The 19,141-nt window shown below is 44.2% G+C and overlaps 1 protein-coding gene across 1 annotated transcript in view; it reads right to left on the bottom strand.

The window, feature by feature from the left end:
* The window catches only part of LOC130476296 (tyrosine-protein kinase JAK2-like), a 75,666-nt gene that overhangs the window by 42,256 nt on the left and 14,269 nt on the right, over positions 1-19,141 (bottom strand). Inside the window, exons 2-6 of the mRNA XM_056848219.1 lie at positions 14,514-14,637; positions 9,948-10,065; positions 7,414-7,559; positions 6,179-6,500; positions 187-306 (exon numbers count right to left, since the gene is read on the bottom strand). Coding sequence (XP_056704197.1) covers positions 187-306; positions 6,179-6,500; positions 7,414-7,559; positions 9,948-10,065; positions 14,514-14,637 — 830 coding nt within the window. The remainder of the gene's footprint in view (positions 1-186; positions 307-6,178; positions 6,501-7,413; positions 7,560-9,947; positions 10,066-14,513; positions 14,638-19,141) is intronic.

Raw genomic sequence — 19,141 nt, forward strand, 5'->3', positions numbered from 1 at the left:
ATGGATACGGTGCATAAGCCCAAGTCTCAATTCCGATCGATTACATGTACAAATACTATCTACATGTCTCATGGTTTCCCAAAGTGGTGTACTTATTACAGCCATTAATGCAGAGTATCCAGTCCAATTAGAGCAGTCAGCTAAATATATACAGACATAACTAGCTGAAAGCATAAGCCACTGTACCAGATTCTTGGAGTCCTGCTTGTGAATGGTTACAATTCTGCTCTCAGTGGAACCTTCCTGGCTTGCTTGCTTAATACTGACATCAATGATATCAGGAAAATCACAGTAGGTCTGTAGGTTCTGCAAAAGGGTGTTCATTTATTAGAAAATGACTTGAGACATAACAGAGATGCAAACCCAGGGACCAGACCCTGTAACAAATACAGAGGCCAATGCTGTCCCCATATCCACTGAACCAACAGTTACAGGACCTAACCATCTGACAGTGCAAAAAGGACTCATTCATCAATATATCTGCCATCAGCTGTCAACAATGCCCTTCTCTTTACAACAGGACAAACAGTTCAGTCACTTACTGGACATCATTTAACAAAGTGGACATCATTTAACAAAAAAGACAATACTCAGAAACTGACTGAGAATATTTCCCAGAATGCTCAAAATCCCTATTTTCAGGAAAGAATTTCAAAAAAGGAGACTCCAGTATGAATCTACTGAGTCAGAATGATCAAGAACACCATCTCCCAAGGACTTTGCAAGGACCTGGAATTCTTCAGCGATTACATACATTAACCTCCTTAGCAAAACTAGGGAAATTATATAGTCTGCCTAGCGAGGACCCACCATATGTATCTGATTAGAAGAGCTGTAGTCCATGGCAGCACATGCTGCAATAATTTTTTAAAAAAATCTTTAAGGTGCCACGAGACTCCTGTTTATTTATGAGCATTTGCCAAGTATTCTCCATGAGAGCTTTCCCATAGAATATACCAGATATCTAGCATACTTCTGCATGCTGACAGATTATCCAAATTGTAAACATAATAAAATGCAGACATGAATGCTGAAATTCTTAGGCAGGAAAAATTTCAATATACATAATCAGTAAACCGATGAAGAAGAGGGTACTATCTCAATTTAAACAAGCTAATTAATCTTGTCGAAGGCTTTCACGGTCAGAGTTCATTGGTTCTTGTAGGTTATCCGGGCTGTGTAACCGTGGTCTTGGTATTTTCTTTCCTGACGTTTCGCCAGCAGCTGTGGCCGGCATCTTCAGAGGAGTAACACTGAAGGACAGTGTCTCTCAGTGTCAAGTGTGTAGGAAGACACTTGACCCAGAGACACTGTCCTTCAGTGTTACTCCTCTGAAGATGTCGGCCACAGATGCTGGCAAAATGTCAGGAAGGAAAATACCAAGACCACGGTTACACAGCCCGGATAACCTACAAGAACTAATTAATCTTCTTTATAATATCCCCAAATAGCTCAGAGAAAACAAGAATATCAAAGCAGTAACATCAACCAACCAATTACCATTTTCAATAATATCATCAAAATATTAGGAGAGACTACAGCAAAACTCCACTAAAATATCCACAGACTTCCACTATGACAACCAACAGTCTAGTTCTAAGCAGAGTTACACCCTTCAAAGTCCACTGAAATCAATGGGCTTAGAAGGGTGTAACTCTGCTTAGGATGACAAAGTTGCATGTACCTGTAACTGATGTTCATCAGTTTTCTTCTGTGAAGGCACACATTGGGGGCTGCGCATGAGCAGGCCTGCCTTGGATGGTTATTTTCAGTGTTTAGACTCTAGGGGGCATTAGACAAGGCTTCGCACTCACCACGACCCTTCCCTCACCAACAGCCACATGGCCAGTGGTCTAGGGCCCCACCCCTCAGTTCTGAGCCGCTACCATATCCATGCCCCTTACAGCACAGAACTTGCAGCAGGGCAGGAGGGAGGGATGTGTGCCTGCACAGAAGAAACTCAATGAACAACAGTTACAGGTAAGTGCAACTTTGTTTTCATCATCGTTCTTTTGTGCAGTCCCCACATTGGGATTCTAGCAAGCTAAAATACAGGTGGAGGGCACAGTTCTATGACTGACCTTAATGAAACATGGCCTTTCCCACTGATGCTTCTTTTCTTGCATCCAAATCCAGGGCATAGTGCTTCACAAACGTCTCGGCCAAAGACCAAGTCGCAGCCTTGCAGATCTCCTGAATTGGAACTTCACCTAAAAAAGCTGCGGACAAAGCTTGTGCCCTTGTGGAATGAGTGACTATCCCAAAAGGACAACTCACACCTGCTTCAGCCTAGCACAGTTTTATTGTGGACACAATCCAACGAGATGATGTCTGAGAGGTTACTCTTTTTCGCTTACACGGACCAGAATATGCAACAAATAAAGAATTATCCTTTCTAAAACCTTTCATTCTCACATCCAGGCTATGCATTTTTCTTTAAGCTTCATATGATGGGTTGAGGTAGAAAACTGGCAACGCTATTTCTTGGCCCAAGTGAAAACTCGAAACTACCTTAAGCAGAAATTTTAAACTGGTATGTAAAACTACCCTTTCAGGAAAAACCTTCAAGAAAGGGGGATCCACACATAATGCTGCAAGTTCACTAACTCTTCTTGCAGACGTTATCACTACTAGAAAACGCACCTTAATTGACAAGACTGCCATGGCACTGTGGCCAATGGTTCAAAAACTCTTGACCTGAGGTATGTTGAAACTAATTATAAGGACCATTGTGGTACCACCTTAGGTGTGGGAGGGAATGCATTTACTAAGCTCTTCAGAACCTCTTGGTTAAAATATGGGGAAATAGAGATTGATCTTGGATAGGAGGCTGATATGCGGAGATTGCTTCCTAATGCACCCTTACTGAAGAAAACGCCAACCCCCGCTGCCTAATATGCAGCAGATACTCAAAGATGTTCTGCAAAGAATTCCCCAAAGGATCAAGTCCTTTTGCTTCAGCCCACTCAGTAAAATGCTTCCATTTTAGACAATAAGACTGCCTAGTAGTCGGTTTTCTGGCCTGCATTAATATCCACTGCTGCCGAGAATCTTTGCCCCTGGGCTGGATTCTCCAAGCTGTTAAACACAGATGTCCAAGTTGCCATGTCTCATTGACCCCATCATAATCAATTTGGGGTCCTATGGCAAATGACCATATATTTCCTCCACCAACCTCATCAGCATTGGGAAACATAATTGGCGATCAGTATAACCAATGGAGCGATCAGTATAACTGATGCCTTGTCCTGTACTATTTTTGCTGTCACCCTGCCCAGTAATGGGATAAGTGAAAATGCATAAAAAGTGCCCCTGTCCATCTTATCTGGAAGGCATCTCCCAGTAACCCTGGCTCCCTGCCTGAATGGAGCAAAAACTCTTGGCCTTAGAATTCAGATGGGTGGCAAATAGGTCTACCTGGGGAAAACCTCACCTCATAAATATGGTCTGTACAAATTGCTCCTACAGAACCTATTCATACTTTGTCAACATCTCTCGGCTGAGCTGGTTTGCCTCCCCATTGCTGGAGCCTGCAATGTGAATTACCTGTAAAACCACTTTGTTGTGTATGGACCACTGCCATATTTTTGCAGCTTCCAAAGACATACATGGCTCATGCCCCCCTGTTTGTTTATGTGATACACAGCAGCAGTGTTGTCTGGACCAGAACTGCTCTCCCACGCAACATCTCTGTAAACGAAGTTCGGGCATTTTTAATAAGTTCAAGCAGATTAATATCAATCTCCCTTTCTAATGTCAACCATTCACCTTGTGCCTCTGCCCCTTCACAGTGAGTGCCCCAGCCCACCTTTAAAGAATCAAATGTGACTACCACCTCATGTGAAAAGATACCAAATGGAGTTCCCATGAACAATACCTCGTCTTGCGTCCACCATGCAAGCGAGTATATGACCTCTCTTGAGACAGAAAATTTTCTGTAGGGTGAGTGCACCATAGGCCTGAACACCCTTAGAAACCACAGTTGGAGCGGCCTCATAAAGAGCCTGGCAAGCAGTAGCACTACTGTCACCGCCTTAGCTGACTGGAAACCATTCCTTTTGAACTTGTTTACCATAGCCTTGATTGCCAGGCCTCTTTCTTTGGGAAGGAAACCCTTGCTTTCCCTAGAATCTAAACCTGCCATTCCTCCAGCAAATACGCAGTCGAACAACACTGTCTCGGTTACAATACTATTCTTGGATCCAACTCCTAATCCAATAAGGCAATGATTGACACAGGTGACCTGATCGATGGAGTTCTGGGCGGTGTTGGAACCAATTTCTCCAGGTCTGGCCTCAGTTTCAAGACAGCCGTTGAGTTTTGAGCCGTCTTATGGCCAGGGTTCTCCTTGTGCTTGGTCTTGCTCTTCGCTTTCTTTGCAGGAGGTCCCGAAAAACTTCTCGGAACCAATGGCTCTCCTTGATTCCGATGCCTTGGCCGGAGCCAATTTGATGGAACTGACCACAGGCGACTTAACTGGGTCTGAGCGACTGGGCTGGAGATTCAGTAGAAGCTAACACTCTCTCCCAAAGCACTGCCTTGAGCTTAGAAGCTCTATTAGAATGTGCCTTCCTTTCCCAAGCAGAGAAGGCAAAGGGCATGCTCATCTGTGTGAGTCATTTTAACACACTTTTTAAACAGCCCTGCATTTCACACACTTTTAAAACAGGCTTTGCGCCATATCACCGCACTCTCTCAACTACAAAGTAATGAAGAGCAGGTGAACAAAAGTCCACACAATCCAACAAATTTATTCAAGAAACTCACAATGACCAATCAAGCAAAAAACAACCTAATCCGGCGGCGGCGAAGAAACTGAAGGGCAGGGTGCTAGACTGTTGGCCATGTGGCCGTTGGAGAGGTGAGCACCATGCTGGGTCTAGCGCCCCCTAGAGTCTAAAAGCTGAAAAAAATCTGTCTGGAGGCAGGCCTGATCATGCACAGTCCTCAATTTGGGACTGCACAGAAGAACAATGATGAACTGTAAATTCCTTGTCCTACAAATATTATGTCTGTGCTTCAAGACAGACGTCCAAGAAAGAATTTCCAAATGTGGGGGCATGTATCAGAGGATGCCTTTCTATGTGGTCACAGCTGCTTCCAGGATAAACTATTATTTTTATTCTACTTTTCACCTCCAAAAATTTTCTCCCAAGCACGTCACAGAGATCAGAATCTAATATAAATGAAAAGTAACATTCAACATAAAGTATTCCTTGGGGATTCTGTTCTTTGAACTGGATTCAGGCACAGTGAAGGAGTGCTTGGCTGCTGCATTTCCTCCCTTTGGTGGGATCAGCAGTGGCAGAACTATTGAAAGGTTACTCCTGACAGATTGCAGAACCAGCAGAATTAAGGCCATGATATCAGTGAGGTCTTCATCAGTGTACACAGACATCATTAGTCAAGTTTGCTCTTCTCTCTTTAGGTTTGCTCTTCTCTCCTCTCTCTTTCTCCTTAACTTTAAATAATGCTCTTACCACTTACATATTCATTTTAAACCTTTCTGCGTGAATGAGAATAACCCTCCTTTGGTTAATTTACCAGGCTGTTTCAAGGAGAGTGCAGAATTTACAGATAAAATGTTTTATCCTTTGAGTTAACTCTGCATCACTATGGCTTTCTTGGTCAACTTATATCCTCTTACAATGCCACTGCAAAACACAGACTGGCATTCTTTGCATTCTCAACCACATCTGATACCAAGACAGTTATATCTGTGATAAGAAACTAGCAATCTTTAAAGCCTTGGCAGCAATTCTGTGTGATGCTACATGCAAATAAGGTTAGCTAAAAATCAATGGGAGTTACACACGCACAAATACCAATAGGTCGTCTATTCTTTGGTACCATCTAGCATCTCCAGTGTGCTTATTATGCTCCAGCATGGACGTGGTACTCTACTGAAGCAATTGGCAATATGAACTGCCCAGGGTACAAAAGAGCAGTGGGTGTGCAGAGCTTCCTCTAGTTACAGGACATTTAAGAAGCTTTCAACCAGACTCTGATGCTGGGGTTTTATCTTCCACAAAAAATACACTTTGTGAGAACTATTTTGTATTCAATATGAATATCTATTTAGCTGGTAAGCCTTCCAATACCAAGACCAGATCACATTGCTTCCAGTAGTTTTCAGAAATCTTGAAAGTAAAAAAAAAAAAAGGTTAAAAGAGATTACCTGTTCTGCCAGCGTTTCACTGTCTTTATGTTTCCCTCTAGACAACCGAATTCCTCCATTTCCGGATATTACAATGGTTGCAAAACTGTCTTTGTCTGAATGCTCTCTGCCAGGCTCCTTTACTTCAAACACCTCTGAGTAGAAGGCAGACTGGAGAGTTTCCAGATTTATAAGATATTTCAGTTTCAAATTTCTGGCAGTTGCTTTGCATTGGCTGAATTGCTGAATAAACTTGCGAAACCTGTACCTTATTCTTTTTCGTGTTAGAATGTGATAGTCTTGGATTTTTTCTTTGATACATTTGGGCAAAAACATTTTGTAGCTGTGAATATAAAATCCAACAAGTCAGTGGCAATTTACCCATAGAAACCTCAAAACGTGAATTATTTCTGTAAACAAGATCAAATAATAATGAAAAACAGTCCTGAATCCTAAAATAATTTGACCTGAAAGCAAATCAGACTGAAACCAAAAGTGCTGAATTCCAAGTTATTCTATTTACTGTTTGCATCATACTATCAAACCTTATTTTTGCAACGATTAGAGCTGAATAATGGTTTTAAATAAGAAAAAAGAAAATCCAAAGTTGTCACAATAGGCTAAGAAAAGCATCCCAGGAGTCTAATTTGGTATATGGGATGCATTTAGTACTCACAACTGCAGTGGTTCCTTCAAATCTCCCAATGTCTGAGTTAATCCATGAGCCAGTGCAGTGGATACTCAGACTGTGAGGTCCCGAGTTTAAAATCTCTGTTCAGCCATGAAACTTACTGGATGACATTGGGCCAGTCACCATCTCTCTCAGCCTAATCTATTTTATGGGGTGGCTGTTGGGATGTAATGCTTATATAGGCTGCTCAGAAGAGGGAAAAAGGAAAGGAAAGAAAAGAAAAATAAACTATAAGTTGTGCACTGGACAAATTTCAACTCTCATGAAACAGAACTACCTATGATTTCATTTTTTTTTTAACAGAAGAGTGTTGGTGAGGGATTAGACTTGCATTTTGAACAACTTGGTGACCTTCACATACGGTAGTCCTAACTAACCTCTATTAGAGGCTTCACTGTCTTTAGATATCCCATGCATCAGCTATGTGTCTGTTAGAATGTTCTATCTGTTAGAATGTTCCGGATAGGACACATGAAGAAATTATCACCCTAAGAACACTATCCTACCGGATAATTTTGTTTTTAAAAGAAGTATGTGAATAAGAATGACGTTGCAAATTAATTACCTGACAGAATTGTAGATAGCCAATGGAGTTTGGTCCTTTTCTTTAGCCATTCTCATCATATCTAGAACAGCCATGCCAAGACACTCTTCTTGTGTCTCATGAGTAACAGACATCTTTACCCATCCATGGACAAAGTCTTCTCGCCACTGAATGCAAAAGAAAGCAGACAACTCAGGCTGAACATCTGCAAGATGCCTTTTCCATTTAACGTATTGTGGTTAGAACTTCTTTGAGAAATAGTAACAACATAAATTGCATAAATTATTTTTGAGACTCCAATAATTAGATTGCAAGGGCACTAGCATTCTAACTGCTATCAATCATTTAGTGATTAGGAGAACCCAACCAAAGAAAAATTGGGAAAGAGCGCCTTAATCTTGTTGGTTATAGCAGGCTCTCAAAAACAAAAAGGAAAAGACAGTGAGATAGCCCCATACAAGGACCTGCAGCCTAGCTGTTTTCCCATAGTGGATGGAATGGCCAAGTACGTCTCTAGTCTCTTTCCCCGTCCCCTTGGTTTGTCACCACACCACCATCTTCACAGGCAGACACTACTTCTGTAGCCAAACGGTTCCCATCTCCCGGACTATGCTATCTGGCACCCACCTATACACGTGTCGCCACCGTTCCAGGCGTGTGCCAAACCCCCAAACGCAAAGGGAAGGGCTCACGCACCGTCCCATGAAACAGGCATGAAGGAACCATGGGCAGGACGACCCCTCCAAGTGAACCAGAGGGAATCCATTTTCCTGTGACCCCGTTTGAGTGTCCAGTAGAAACCATTTCGCAAGGAACAACCAGACACGTAGCCAGCATTCCCCCCCTCCATCTGCATGACTAATGGCTCATCGGAAGCCTCTGAGATATCAGCTCCAAGAGATCGCACCTCAGGCAATCAGGAAGTGACTCGCCTGGACGCAGCTTTTCGCTTCTTTGTATCCAGCCCGATCATCCCATTAACGATCATTTCCCGATCTCCCGGAATGTGCAGTCAATGATGTAGTGTTAGCCCGTCTCAATTGCCCCCTGCCCCACCTTAGCAGCCGACCATCAAAGCTTTTGTCCACCTTTGTTTGCAAAGGGAACCACGAGGGGGTAAGCCCATCATCCCCCACCCCACAATGAGTATAACTGGGGTCGCTGACATCCATAAGCTAGCTAGCTCTCTCCCTCCCGTACTTGCTGTTACTCTGTCGGTGTAGGCAGCAATGCTCGAACATGCAGGGGACCCCCTCTGCCCCCTTTTCATTCCTCTCTGCTGCACGGAATCTAGGATGCCGTCTTCAGGATCAGGTGATTATTGCCCCTCTTCAAAGGGAAATCTGCCACATGGCAAACGTCTCTACTCTACCACCTTTTATTCTCTAAGCTCTGTGTGTGTTTTGTAAGAATCTGTTTTGTTTGTGCGTGAACATATAATCAAGTAAACACCTTTTAATTTCAATTCCATTGCTTCCGCCTTGTTTTGTAGTCACGGTATGGACTCTGGTAGACACAGGCTAGATCCTGCTTAAGTTACGCCTATTTGCCAGATATTGATCTGCTAATTCCCCCATATAAAAATTAATAACTGAGCAATTTAGCTAACACTTCCCCCTCCCCCCCAGCACTCTGGCCACAAGAGTTACTTTCCTGTGTACTAGACAAATTTTCTATTGTATTTCATTATGGTATGCCACACATTCTCATGCTCTCGTGTTGCTAATCACCTCTGCGTACTTCCAAATAAGTAAGAGAATATATTACCAAATACTAGACCAAAATTATCTTAATATCTATATGGTTAAAACTAAGTTTCTAACATTCTACCCAGTGTCCAAGAAGCAAAACTGAGGGCTAAGCAGGCAGAGCTAGCTTCCATCTTAATGGCTGGCCTCAGATAAAGAAGGTAACAGGTTTATCCAGCTCCTAATGGTACTCCCAAATACACTCCATTATTTTTCCCCACACAACTGAATATTGCCATTCACTACTATTGGGAAAGTAAACTGCTGCATTGGGCAACATTGTTGTCATGAGGTCACAGCCTGTCTTCTATCCGCATCAATGGGATTTTCTGGCTCTCACTGACAGGAATTCTACAGAGAAATGTAGAATGTATGCCTGGGCACAGAAATGAATTGTATCAAAATAATTAGCATTTCCCTAGTTACAAGGTAATATCTACGCAGCCCTATCTTAATTGCTAACTGGAAAACTCCTGCTAGATTTGTTTAGGACAGAGTAAAATAATGCAGAGAGATTCCAGTTTCCCAGGCCTGTTCTTTCATCGCAAAGTTAATGGTAAAAGAAGGACTTTCACATAAGGACAAAGAACCAATGCAGTTTTAGCTGCAGCAGATGTCATCATTTACTTCCAACTTTCTTCTCCATAGAAGATAAAACAAAACACTTATTTAATTTCATGGAATTGTTTCCTGTTTCTCCTGTAAAACTATCCACATTTGAATGAAGACAAATGTAAACATGATGAAAAAAGGGACAGAAGGGCACAAGCACAAACAGACCCAAGTATTAAATTACCAAAATCTTACCTGGGCAAACAAATAAGACATGACAACATCATCAAGAACAGGACTCTCTGCACCCCGAGAAACACCATACCGGTATGATCGTGTACTGCTGTTAGAATACCAGTGAGGGAAGTAATACCTGTTAGGAAACATATTTTGTATCCTGTATCAATCTGGTTCGTTTTAAACACACAAGCTCTAGAAACATGTTAGTGAAATTAAGATTGCCTGTATATAATATGAAGGCTTCCAGTACTTCTATATAGTACTCTCTCTATTTTATTTATTTATTTTATTTATTGTCCGCCTTTCTCACGTGGATTCAAGGCGGATTACACAGAGTCAGTATAATCAACAGGATAGGACATTCAATAAACAATACAATAGGATTAGGGTTGTAGAACCAATCAGAAAACTAAAAACAGATCTGAAACAAAGCATAAGCATTAATATGGCACATTAAATGAAGTAAAAATTACATAGTAGGATCCTAGTTTCCACAAACTAAACACAGTAGTATAGACTACCATCCCTAATTATTAATCCAAGTAAATTCTGTGAATCATTTAGTACAGTCCAACTCTGTTGCCTACATAGAAAAGCCCTCTTGAATCTTTCAGTTTTGCATAGTTTGCGGAAAGCCAGTAGAGTGGAGGCTTTTACGAACTTCCTCAGGCAGCCCATTTCTAGACATTTGGGAGCTGTGCCATCATGAAGACTGTATGCGCTTTGCTTCATGTTTTCTCCCAAACCAGGTGTTCCTGTTCAAAGGGACTTGCATTACAAACTTGGCAAGTAGAAGAAAACCAAACAATATGGCTTAACTGGGAAAGGAGAAGGCAAGCAGCAGCTCTCTGGCAAAAGTTAGCAAGTATGCAATGCCTACTCCTAAATGAAGGTAATATTTGTATGTGACCTTTACTCTTGTGGTGATGAGCAACGAAGTTGCCTCACTTCTGCCAATTTTATTATCAAACTGTCTGAAGGCATGAATTTGTTTTATTTATTTTTATTTTATTAAACTTATATCCTGCCCTCCCCAGCAAATCCGGGCTCTGCAGAAATTATCTGAATTTTTTAAAATAAAAGAAGCTGCTTCATGTTGGCAGAGCAACTCAAATCATAATATACATCCATATGATGCAGCACTGTCCAATGGTGTCTTGTTAATCCACTACTTCAGACAGCTCTTGCATTATCTACAATTGTTATGCATTTTGGACATACCCAGACTCCTTGGGATTCACAAAACAGCAATGTTTACTGGATTGGCTGCTAAGACATTCATTCTATAAAGTTGGAAATCCCAATTCTCACCTAATCAGTTCATAACTTCAATAAGAGTCTAATCTGGCAATAAATCAAACAATGACATATACAAAATGAAATCATGTTGCAATTTAGAGTTCAAATTTTCAAACTTCCAACTGCAATTTAGGAAGTCCTCAAGATTTCATGTAACAGAGAGGAGGCAGGCTCATCAGTCATAGCTTCAGTTTTTTAATGGAATATTCAGATGTTATGGACACAACTTTCTTTTCTTTTCTTTTAGTTTAAATCAAGGGATATAAACTGGAACACAGGCAGGATGGTGCTGCTGCAGTTGTCTTGTCTGTGGCTTCCTAGAGGCACCTGGTTGGCCACAGTGTGAACAGACTGCTGGACTTGATGGGCCTTGGTCTGATCCAGCAGGGCCTTTCTTATGTTCTTATGATTATGTAAGAATTATGAGTTTATAGTCTACTACAGTTAATACTGAATAACAAGTGGGGGCCGTGAAACTCGCACAGGGGGGATTCCATCTCCCCCTCCCCTCACCTTCCAGCCCAGCTGCAGCCTTACAGTGGCTCCCGGGCTCTGTCACCGCAGTGGAGTTGCTTTTCCTTCTCTCTCTCTCCCTCCCTCCCTCAGGGGCTCCCCTGGACTGCTTTGGGCGGGCTTGCCAAGGCCCCTGCTGGCAGCTGCCTTTTCCTCTCTCTCTCTCTCTTTCTCTGGATCTCTCCCCTCCCCCAGCTCGCCTGGACTGCTCCGGGCAGGTGGGCCAAGGCCCCTGCTGGCAGCCATCTTTCTCTCTCTCTTTCTCTCTCTTCGCAGTAACCACTGCCAACAGCCTGAGGTAAGGTTTTTTTAAAAACTTTTTTTTACATTTCAAATTTTTCTGCAGACCTGGGAGGTCCCCCAGGTCAGCAGAAACATCTGTGGGGGGGGGGTCAATGTGCCCCCTATCCACGGATTTAGCTACCGTATATACCCGTGTATAAGCCGACCCGCGTATAAGCCGAGGTGCCTAATTTCTCCCCAAAAATGGGAAAAAATTAGGCACCCGCGTATAAGCCGAGGGTCGGCTTATAACCCCTCCCCCCCCGCAGGCTTACCTGGCGGCGGGCTCCTGGCGGCGGGAAGCAGCGGATCCGGCAGGGGCGGCTGCAGGAGCCCCCCCCAGGCCGCTCCTGGCGGCAAGAAGTGGCGCGGGCCCGGCGGCCCGGCCGCAGGGGGCCTCTGAAGGCCGCTCCCGGCCAGGAGAAGGCAGCGGGGGCGGCTGGGCGGACTCCCTGCAGCCGCAGGGGGCCTCTGAAGGCCGCTCCCGGCCGGGAGAAGGCAGCGGGGGCAGCTGGGCAGCCTGCCTCCGGCCGCACGGGGCCTCTGAAAGCCGCTCCCGGCCGGGAGAAGGCGGCGGGGGCGGCTGGGCGGGCTCCCTGCAGTCGCAGGGGGCCTCTGAAGGCCGCTCCCGGCCGGGAGAAGGCGGCGGGGGCGGCTGGGCAGCCTGCCTCCAGCCGCAAGGGCCTCTGAAGGCCGCTCCCGGCCGGGAGAAGGCGGCGGGGGCGGCTGGGCGGGCTCCCTGCAGCCGCAGGGGGCCTCTGAAGGCCGCTCCCGGCCGGGAGAAGGCGGCGGGGGCGGCTGGGCAACCTGCCTCCGGCCGCACGGGGCCTCTAAAGGCCGCTCCCGGCCGGGAGAAGGCGGCGGGGGCGGCTGGGCGGGCTCCCTGCAGCCGCAGGGGGCCTCTGAAGGCCGCTCCTGGCCAGAAAATGGCGGCGGGGGCGGCTGGGCGGGCTCCCTGCAGCCGCAGAGGGCCTTTGAAGGCCGCTCCCGGCCGGAAAATGGCGGCGGCGGTGGTAAGTTCCCCCCTCCCTCCCCTCCCCTACCGTATTGACCCGCGTATAAGCCGAGGCCGGCTTTTTCAGCCCTTTTTTTGGGCTGAAAAACTCGGCTTATACGCGAGTATATACGGTATCTTTGGGCAGGAGGCACACTTGGGAATTAGATATATAGACAAGTAGCCAATTGACTTCAGAGTCTGAAGACTAATCTCGCTATGCAACGCAGCAAACAGGACAGATTGCAATCCCTAAATTACATCAGAAGGGAGGAGCCATATCTCAGTGGCATGTACCAAGTTGTAGCCTCACTCTGAGGCATCTCCAGTTAAAAGGAGCTGGTAGCAGGACTGGGAAAGACTTCAGCCTAAGACTTCAGAAAGCTTCTGACAGTCACAGTGTTGGGTTGGATTCATATGTAGGAACAGTCTGCAGTACTGCAGCTTAAATAACATCTAAGGCTGGAGAAAGGCTACCCATTCATTAAGATGGCAAAAGAATGAGAAAGTTCTTATTCAGAAGAGGAGGCGATCCTTTCCAGATGCAAATTTCCATTTGTCAAAGATGTCCTCTATACCTCAGAGTAGAAGAAATCACCACAATAAGGCCAATTGTTCAACTCCTTCCTGTCTTACGGGTATTCTTTGCAGGCACTGACCATATGAAACAAGAGGCTACATGAGTCCACATTGTAACACTGTTCTGAAATAACTGCTTTATTTTTATAAATAAGTAGTGAAACGTTGAGTTTCATAATGCCACAGGTTTCTGTAAGACTAACATTACAATTCTAAGCCACTTCTTCAGAAACATTCAAATGAAGTCACAAATAACTAGGGTTGCCAATCTCAGGTACTAGCTGGAGATCTCCTGCCATTACAATTGATCTCCAGCCAATAGAGATCAGTTCACCTGGAGAAAATGGTAGCTTTGGCAATTAGACGCTATGGCACTGAAGTCCCTCCCTTCCCCAAACCCCGCCTTCCTCAGGCTCTGTACCCAAAATCTCCAGCTATTTCCCAACCCAGAGCTGGCAAACCTACAAATAACCCACAGCTCCTGGATTTAAGTGGTTTGTGGATAATGCTAAGAACTAGAGCAGCATGAGCTGCCAATGAGTTTTCTCCATAATTACTGTTCGCACAGCAAGTCTCTGAGTTTCTAAGAGCGTCATGGAAAAAAGCTCACCCCAGAGGTGTAAGAGTGACCGTGTAAAACCATCCTCAGATTATCATCTCTTCAGGATGTGCACCTGTCTCAATGCCATATTCTGCATTATATATCATATTCTGCTTAATATGCATGCAATAAGGCTGGTTATGGAATGAAAAGATGAGGACATTATTATTCTGTATGAATCTTTCTGACAATTAAAGTACAATGAAAACCATGATAAAAGGAAAACAATAACTGAATTACATTTCAACAGTTTAAAGTTTTGATTAACAAATAACATTTTCTGTACATGTCTAAGATAAAGCATCAACGCTACCTTAATCGGTACAGTACGGTGTCACTAGCTGATCCCTCTATTTGGAAGGTATGGTTTGGAGGATACCAGCATCTGTCTGCCTGGTTCATTAATGCAAACATGTTATGGTAGACTGGCAAGATTCCTGGTAAAGAAGAACAACGTATTTTACTGACAATTTTTTATAATCATCATACAGAAATTACAGATACACAGAAATTACAGATACACACACCCTCTAGAGGCCGTTGTAGAAAAACCTAAGCAATCAAGCATTTACACTTAATTTAATTCAGGTAGACACAAACTTTATTGTACCAGTGAAACAAACAAACAGCTGCCACATTATAGAGAGAAGGATGGGACAGGCTTGCCTATCCCTTAGTGTATTTATATAAGACATAGTAGGCATTCCAAGAACTACTTCCAACACTGGCTTCAACTTAAAAATGAGATACATATTCACCTCCAAACAGGCAGCTAATGGGAACTGACATCATCTTTTCTACACCTCAAATTTGTATTGTTAAAATCACGTCTCAACCAAAAAAGCAGGCAAACAATTCAGAAATGGCTTTGGATCCCCACTGGGGAGAAAGGTGAAGTATAAATTCAATAAATAAATAAATATTGACCATAACCTATTAAACTGTGATCTAGTCAGCAGATGGCTGCCATCTAGCTTGCCATTCACCCCCTCACATTCCCCAGTAGTTAGAATCATAGAATCATAGAGTTGGAAGGGACCACCAGGGTCATCAAGTCCAACCCCCTGCACAATGCAGGAAATTCACACTTCCCCCCACACACACCCCTAGTGACCAGAATATTGGCCAAGTCTCCCACATCCTATAATTATGCATTTGATTTTTCCTTCCTAAATGCAGAACTTTACATTTGTCTTTGTTGAAGTGCATTTTATTAGTTCTAGCCCAAGTCTCCAGCCTGTCAAGATCATCCTGCATCTTGGCTCTGTCTTGTACCATATTTGCTACCCCTCCAGGCTAGCCTGATCTTGTCAGATCTCAGAAGCTAAGCAGGGTTTATGAATCAGCCCTATCTGATTGAAGGGTCCAAGAGTCTCTGTTTGATTGTTTCCTTGGCTTTTTGGTGTCCCAATGCCAATATGGCTTGAGAAGAGAAGCAGTGTCTCTGGAGAGGTTGAAAACTGGTCTCAATTTAATGTATGCACTATTCTTTAAGTTTCACTAAGACTGAAGCAAGGGTGTAAAATGTACAACAGCAGGCAGGGACACTGGCTTTAAATACAAGGAAACTTCTGTTTAACAATAACAAATTCTGTACTCCTGTCCCCATATCTGTGTTCTGCTTTAACATTCAAATGGCAGAATCAGCACTTCCAAAAGGAACATCTTTGAGGTAAATACATCAAGTACTCTCAAGCAATTTGGTTTTTTGATCTTCCAACCTAATCGCACACACACTACATTCTGTGCCAGAATATTACTGCAATTCAAAGAAATAACATTTAAGAACAACTTATGCATTTAAAGAACTACCTAGGTCAGTGGTCGGCAAACCGCGGCTCACAAGAAGCATGCGGCCCTTTGGCGCTTTGAGTGCGGCTCTGCCCCCTCACTCACCGGCATCTCATCCAGGGCGGCACCAACGGGTCTGCTCTCTCCCCAGCGGCCCTCGGAGCCGGAAGGAAAGGGGAGAGTCCGACCGCTGATCTAGAGAGGCAAATCCAAGGCAAAACCTCCCATGCATAAATGCTCTCCTGTCCTATCCCAGATGATGGGAAAAACCCAACCGGCGTAGCTTTGTCCATCCTTATGTCTTTGCAATAGGAAAACGTCACGAGGCGAACGCCTCCTTCCTACCGTAGAAGGGGAACCCTGCCCAGGACTGATCTCCCCAGCAGCCCCGCTCGGGAGGAACCCGGACGGGCCCGTCCCCCTTCGCGCCTGCCGCTGCCGGACTGGTCCATTCCGAGCTCAGGAAGCAGGGAGGTCTCCAGCACTGGGCCGGCGACCTCCTCGCCGCCGACTTCTCCCGCTCCTTCGACCCGACTGCAGTCCGGCGGAGGAAGGGCCAGCAGCGGCCTCAAGAGACTCTCGGCCCAGTGGGCAGCGGGGAAGGCGACGGAGCGCCCGAGCCTCCCGGCTCTCCCACACACCCCTCGCTGCCTGCTCATCCAGCGGCCCTGGGCTGGGACGCCTGGCAGTGGCGCCTGATTCGAGCTCCGGCTTGGGAAGGGGCTCGGGAGCGAGTGAGCCGAGGAACGCGCACCGCGGCTGGTCCCCAGGAACGTGCAGCCGAGTGGCCCCCCGGACCCCCCCTCCCGAGGACTAAGGTGAGGCAGAACAGCACCACCACCCGCCCGAGCTTTTGGGGTGCCTCTTCTCCTCCCCGGGGCGTCCCCCCCCCGCCAGCAGCTCCTGCTCACGCGGCTTTTCTTTGCACAAAACCAACCGCGGAGACACAGCCCAGCCCTGGCTTTTGCCGGGAACCGTTTTGTGCAGCAACTGTTTGCCGCTAGTTTTTTTTTTTTTTAATCTCCCTCCTCTTCCTGTGCGGAAAAGGGCACATTGTATTTTGGTGCTATGAATGTTTTGGTATTTTTCTTAAGCTTTATCTTTATTTTCTATATTAACAATTCATGATCTGTACCGCAGTAGGCTCCTGGTCTTGTTTTGGCTGAGAGAATAGAGCTTCTCCATCTTCTGCTTCCAATTATATAATCTATTTGATTTCTATACTGGCTGTCTGGTGATGTCCATGTATACAATCGTCTATTTGGTTGCCTGAAACATGTGTTGGCAATGAACAGATTGTTGTCTTCACAGAATTTCAAAGTACGACAGCCTCAGTTTAGTCATTTTAGCTTCTAGGGTCAGTTCAGGCTTGATTTGATCTATAACCCACTGATTTGTTTTTTTGGCGGTCCAGGGTATCCGTTACACTCTCCTCCAACACCACATTTCAAAGGAATCTACTTTCTTCCTATCAGCTTTCTTCATTGTCCAGCTCTCACACCCATACATAGTAATAGGGAATACGATGGCATGAATTAACCTGATCTTGGTTGCCTTACACTTAAGAATCTTTTCTAGCTCCTTCATGGCTGCCCTTTCCAGTCTCAACCTCCTTCTGATTTCTTGGCTGCAGTTTCCCTTTGGTTGATGATGGAACCAAGGAATAGAAAGTCCTCAACAATTTAAATTTCCTCATTGTGAACCTTTAAGTTGTGTAATTCTCCTGTAGTCATTACTTTTGTCTTCCTGATGTTCAGCTGCAGTCCTGCTTTGGCACTTTCTCTTTTAACTTTCAGCAGTAGTAGTTTCAAGTCTTCGCTGTTTTCTGCCAGTAATGTAGTATCATCAGCATATCTCAAATTGTTAATGTTCCTCCCCCCAATTTTCACTCCACCTTCCTCTAAATCTAATCCAGCTTTCCTAATGATATGTTCTGCATACAGATTGAAGAGGTAGGGAGATAAAATGCATCCTTGTCTAACACAAACTTTAACATGCTTCCTTAACTATGATTTGATGGGATGTTTCAATTAAGCCTTAGTATTTTGACCACAGCCTTCCAGTGAGCTTCAAGACACCCATATCTTTCTGATCAAAACTCAACACTATTCCGTACAAACACACTGACCTCATGGCAGTATTGCAATGACTTCTGGTTACAGAGATTCATTGTACAACTTCTTTGCTATGTTCACGTAGTCTTTTTAAATACACATTTTACAGGGAAAAGGACAGATCAATACAACAGTAGGGATATACTGAACGTAGAACAAGTGGAGTAAAGTCGAGAGTTGATGGAGGCAGTAAGCATTTTCTTTCTTGACAAAGCCTATTAGATCTGATTTCAAGGTAGGGCACCTATTTTGAATACATAAAGGGTTTATGGAAGTATTTGATATAAACTACTGCTGCATCTGCTTCAAAGGAAGAAGGCGGGGTGAAGTAACAGAAAGGATGACATTAGGCATAATCCAATCTTCCCAACAGCTTTAAAGGTTAGAAGAATAGATAGCAGAACTGTGTACTGGGCATAGTTAAAGAAAGAAGTGTACAGGTTTTACCACTCAAGAGTATGCCACTGCAACCCATTTCAAGGAGACAACGTTATTCTAATTATAGGATCAATTTAGCTGGCAACAGAGTCTTAGATTAAGCCTAAGAAAATTCTAAAATCTGAATCCAATATTTAAACAAATATGATACTACATGTGGCCTCTTTTAGTGGCAGCAATGTTTCTTTGCATTGTTTACCTATACTAGGACAAAGACTGGAGAAATATATAGTTTATAACAGAGCTTCTTAAACTGTGGGTAGCGACTAGGGTTGCCAACCTCCAGGTAATTAGTATGGAGTCGGCTAGTTAATTTCAAGTCAATCACAGATACAAAATACTCCAGAATTTAACAATTTATCACATAGGGGCAAAAGTGCAGTGAAAGACTTACAACATACAATTCTATATACAATCCTATGTTCTCAATCCTATAAGGTAACAATCTCCACAATTTTCTCTTGAGTAATCTTCACAAAGGTAACTGGAGAGCAAAATTCAAAAAGTCCCTTGAGGGTAAGGTTTCAATAGTATTTCTAGAAGAATGAAGTGGGGGATGATCGTTTCAGTTCTTCTTCAGCCCCTTTCCAGTTTAATT

This window comes from Euleptes europaea, chromosome 4 (genome assembly GCF_029931775.1).
Source record: "Euleptes europaea isolate rEulEur1 chromosome 4, rEulEur1.hap1, whole genome shotgun sequence".
NCBI lineage: Eukaryota > Metazoa > Chordata > Lepidosauria > Squamata > Sphaerodactylidae > Euleptes > Euleptes europaea.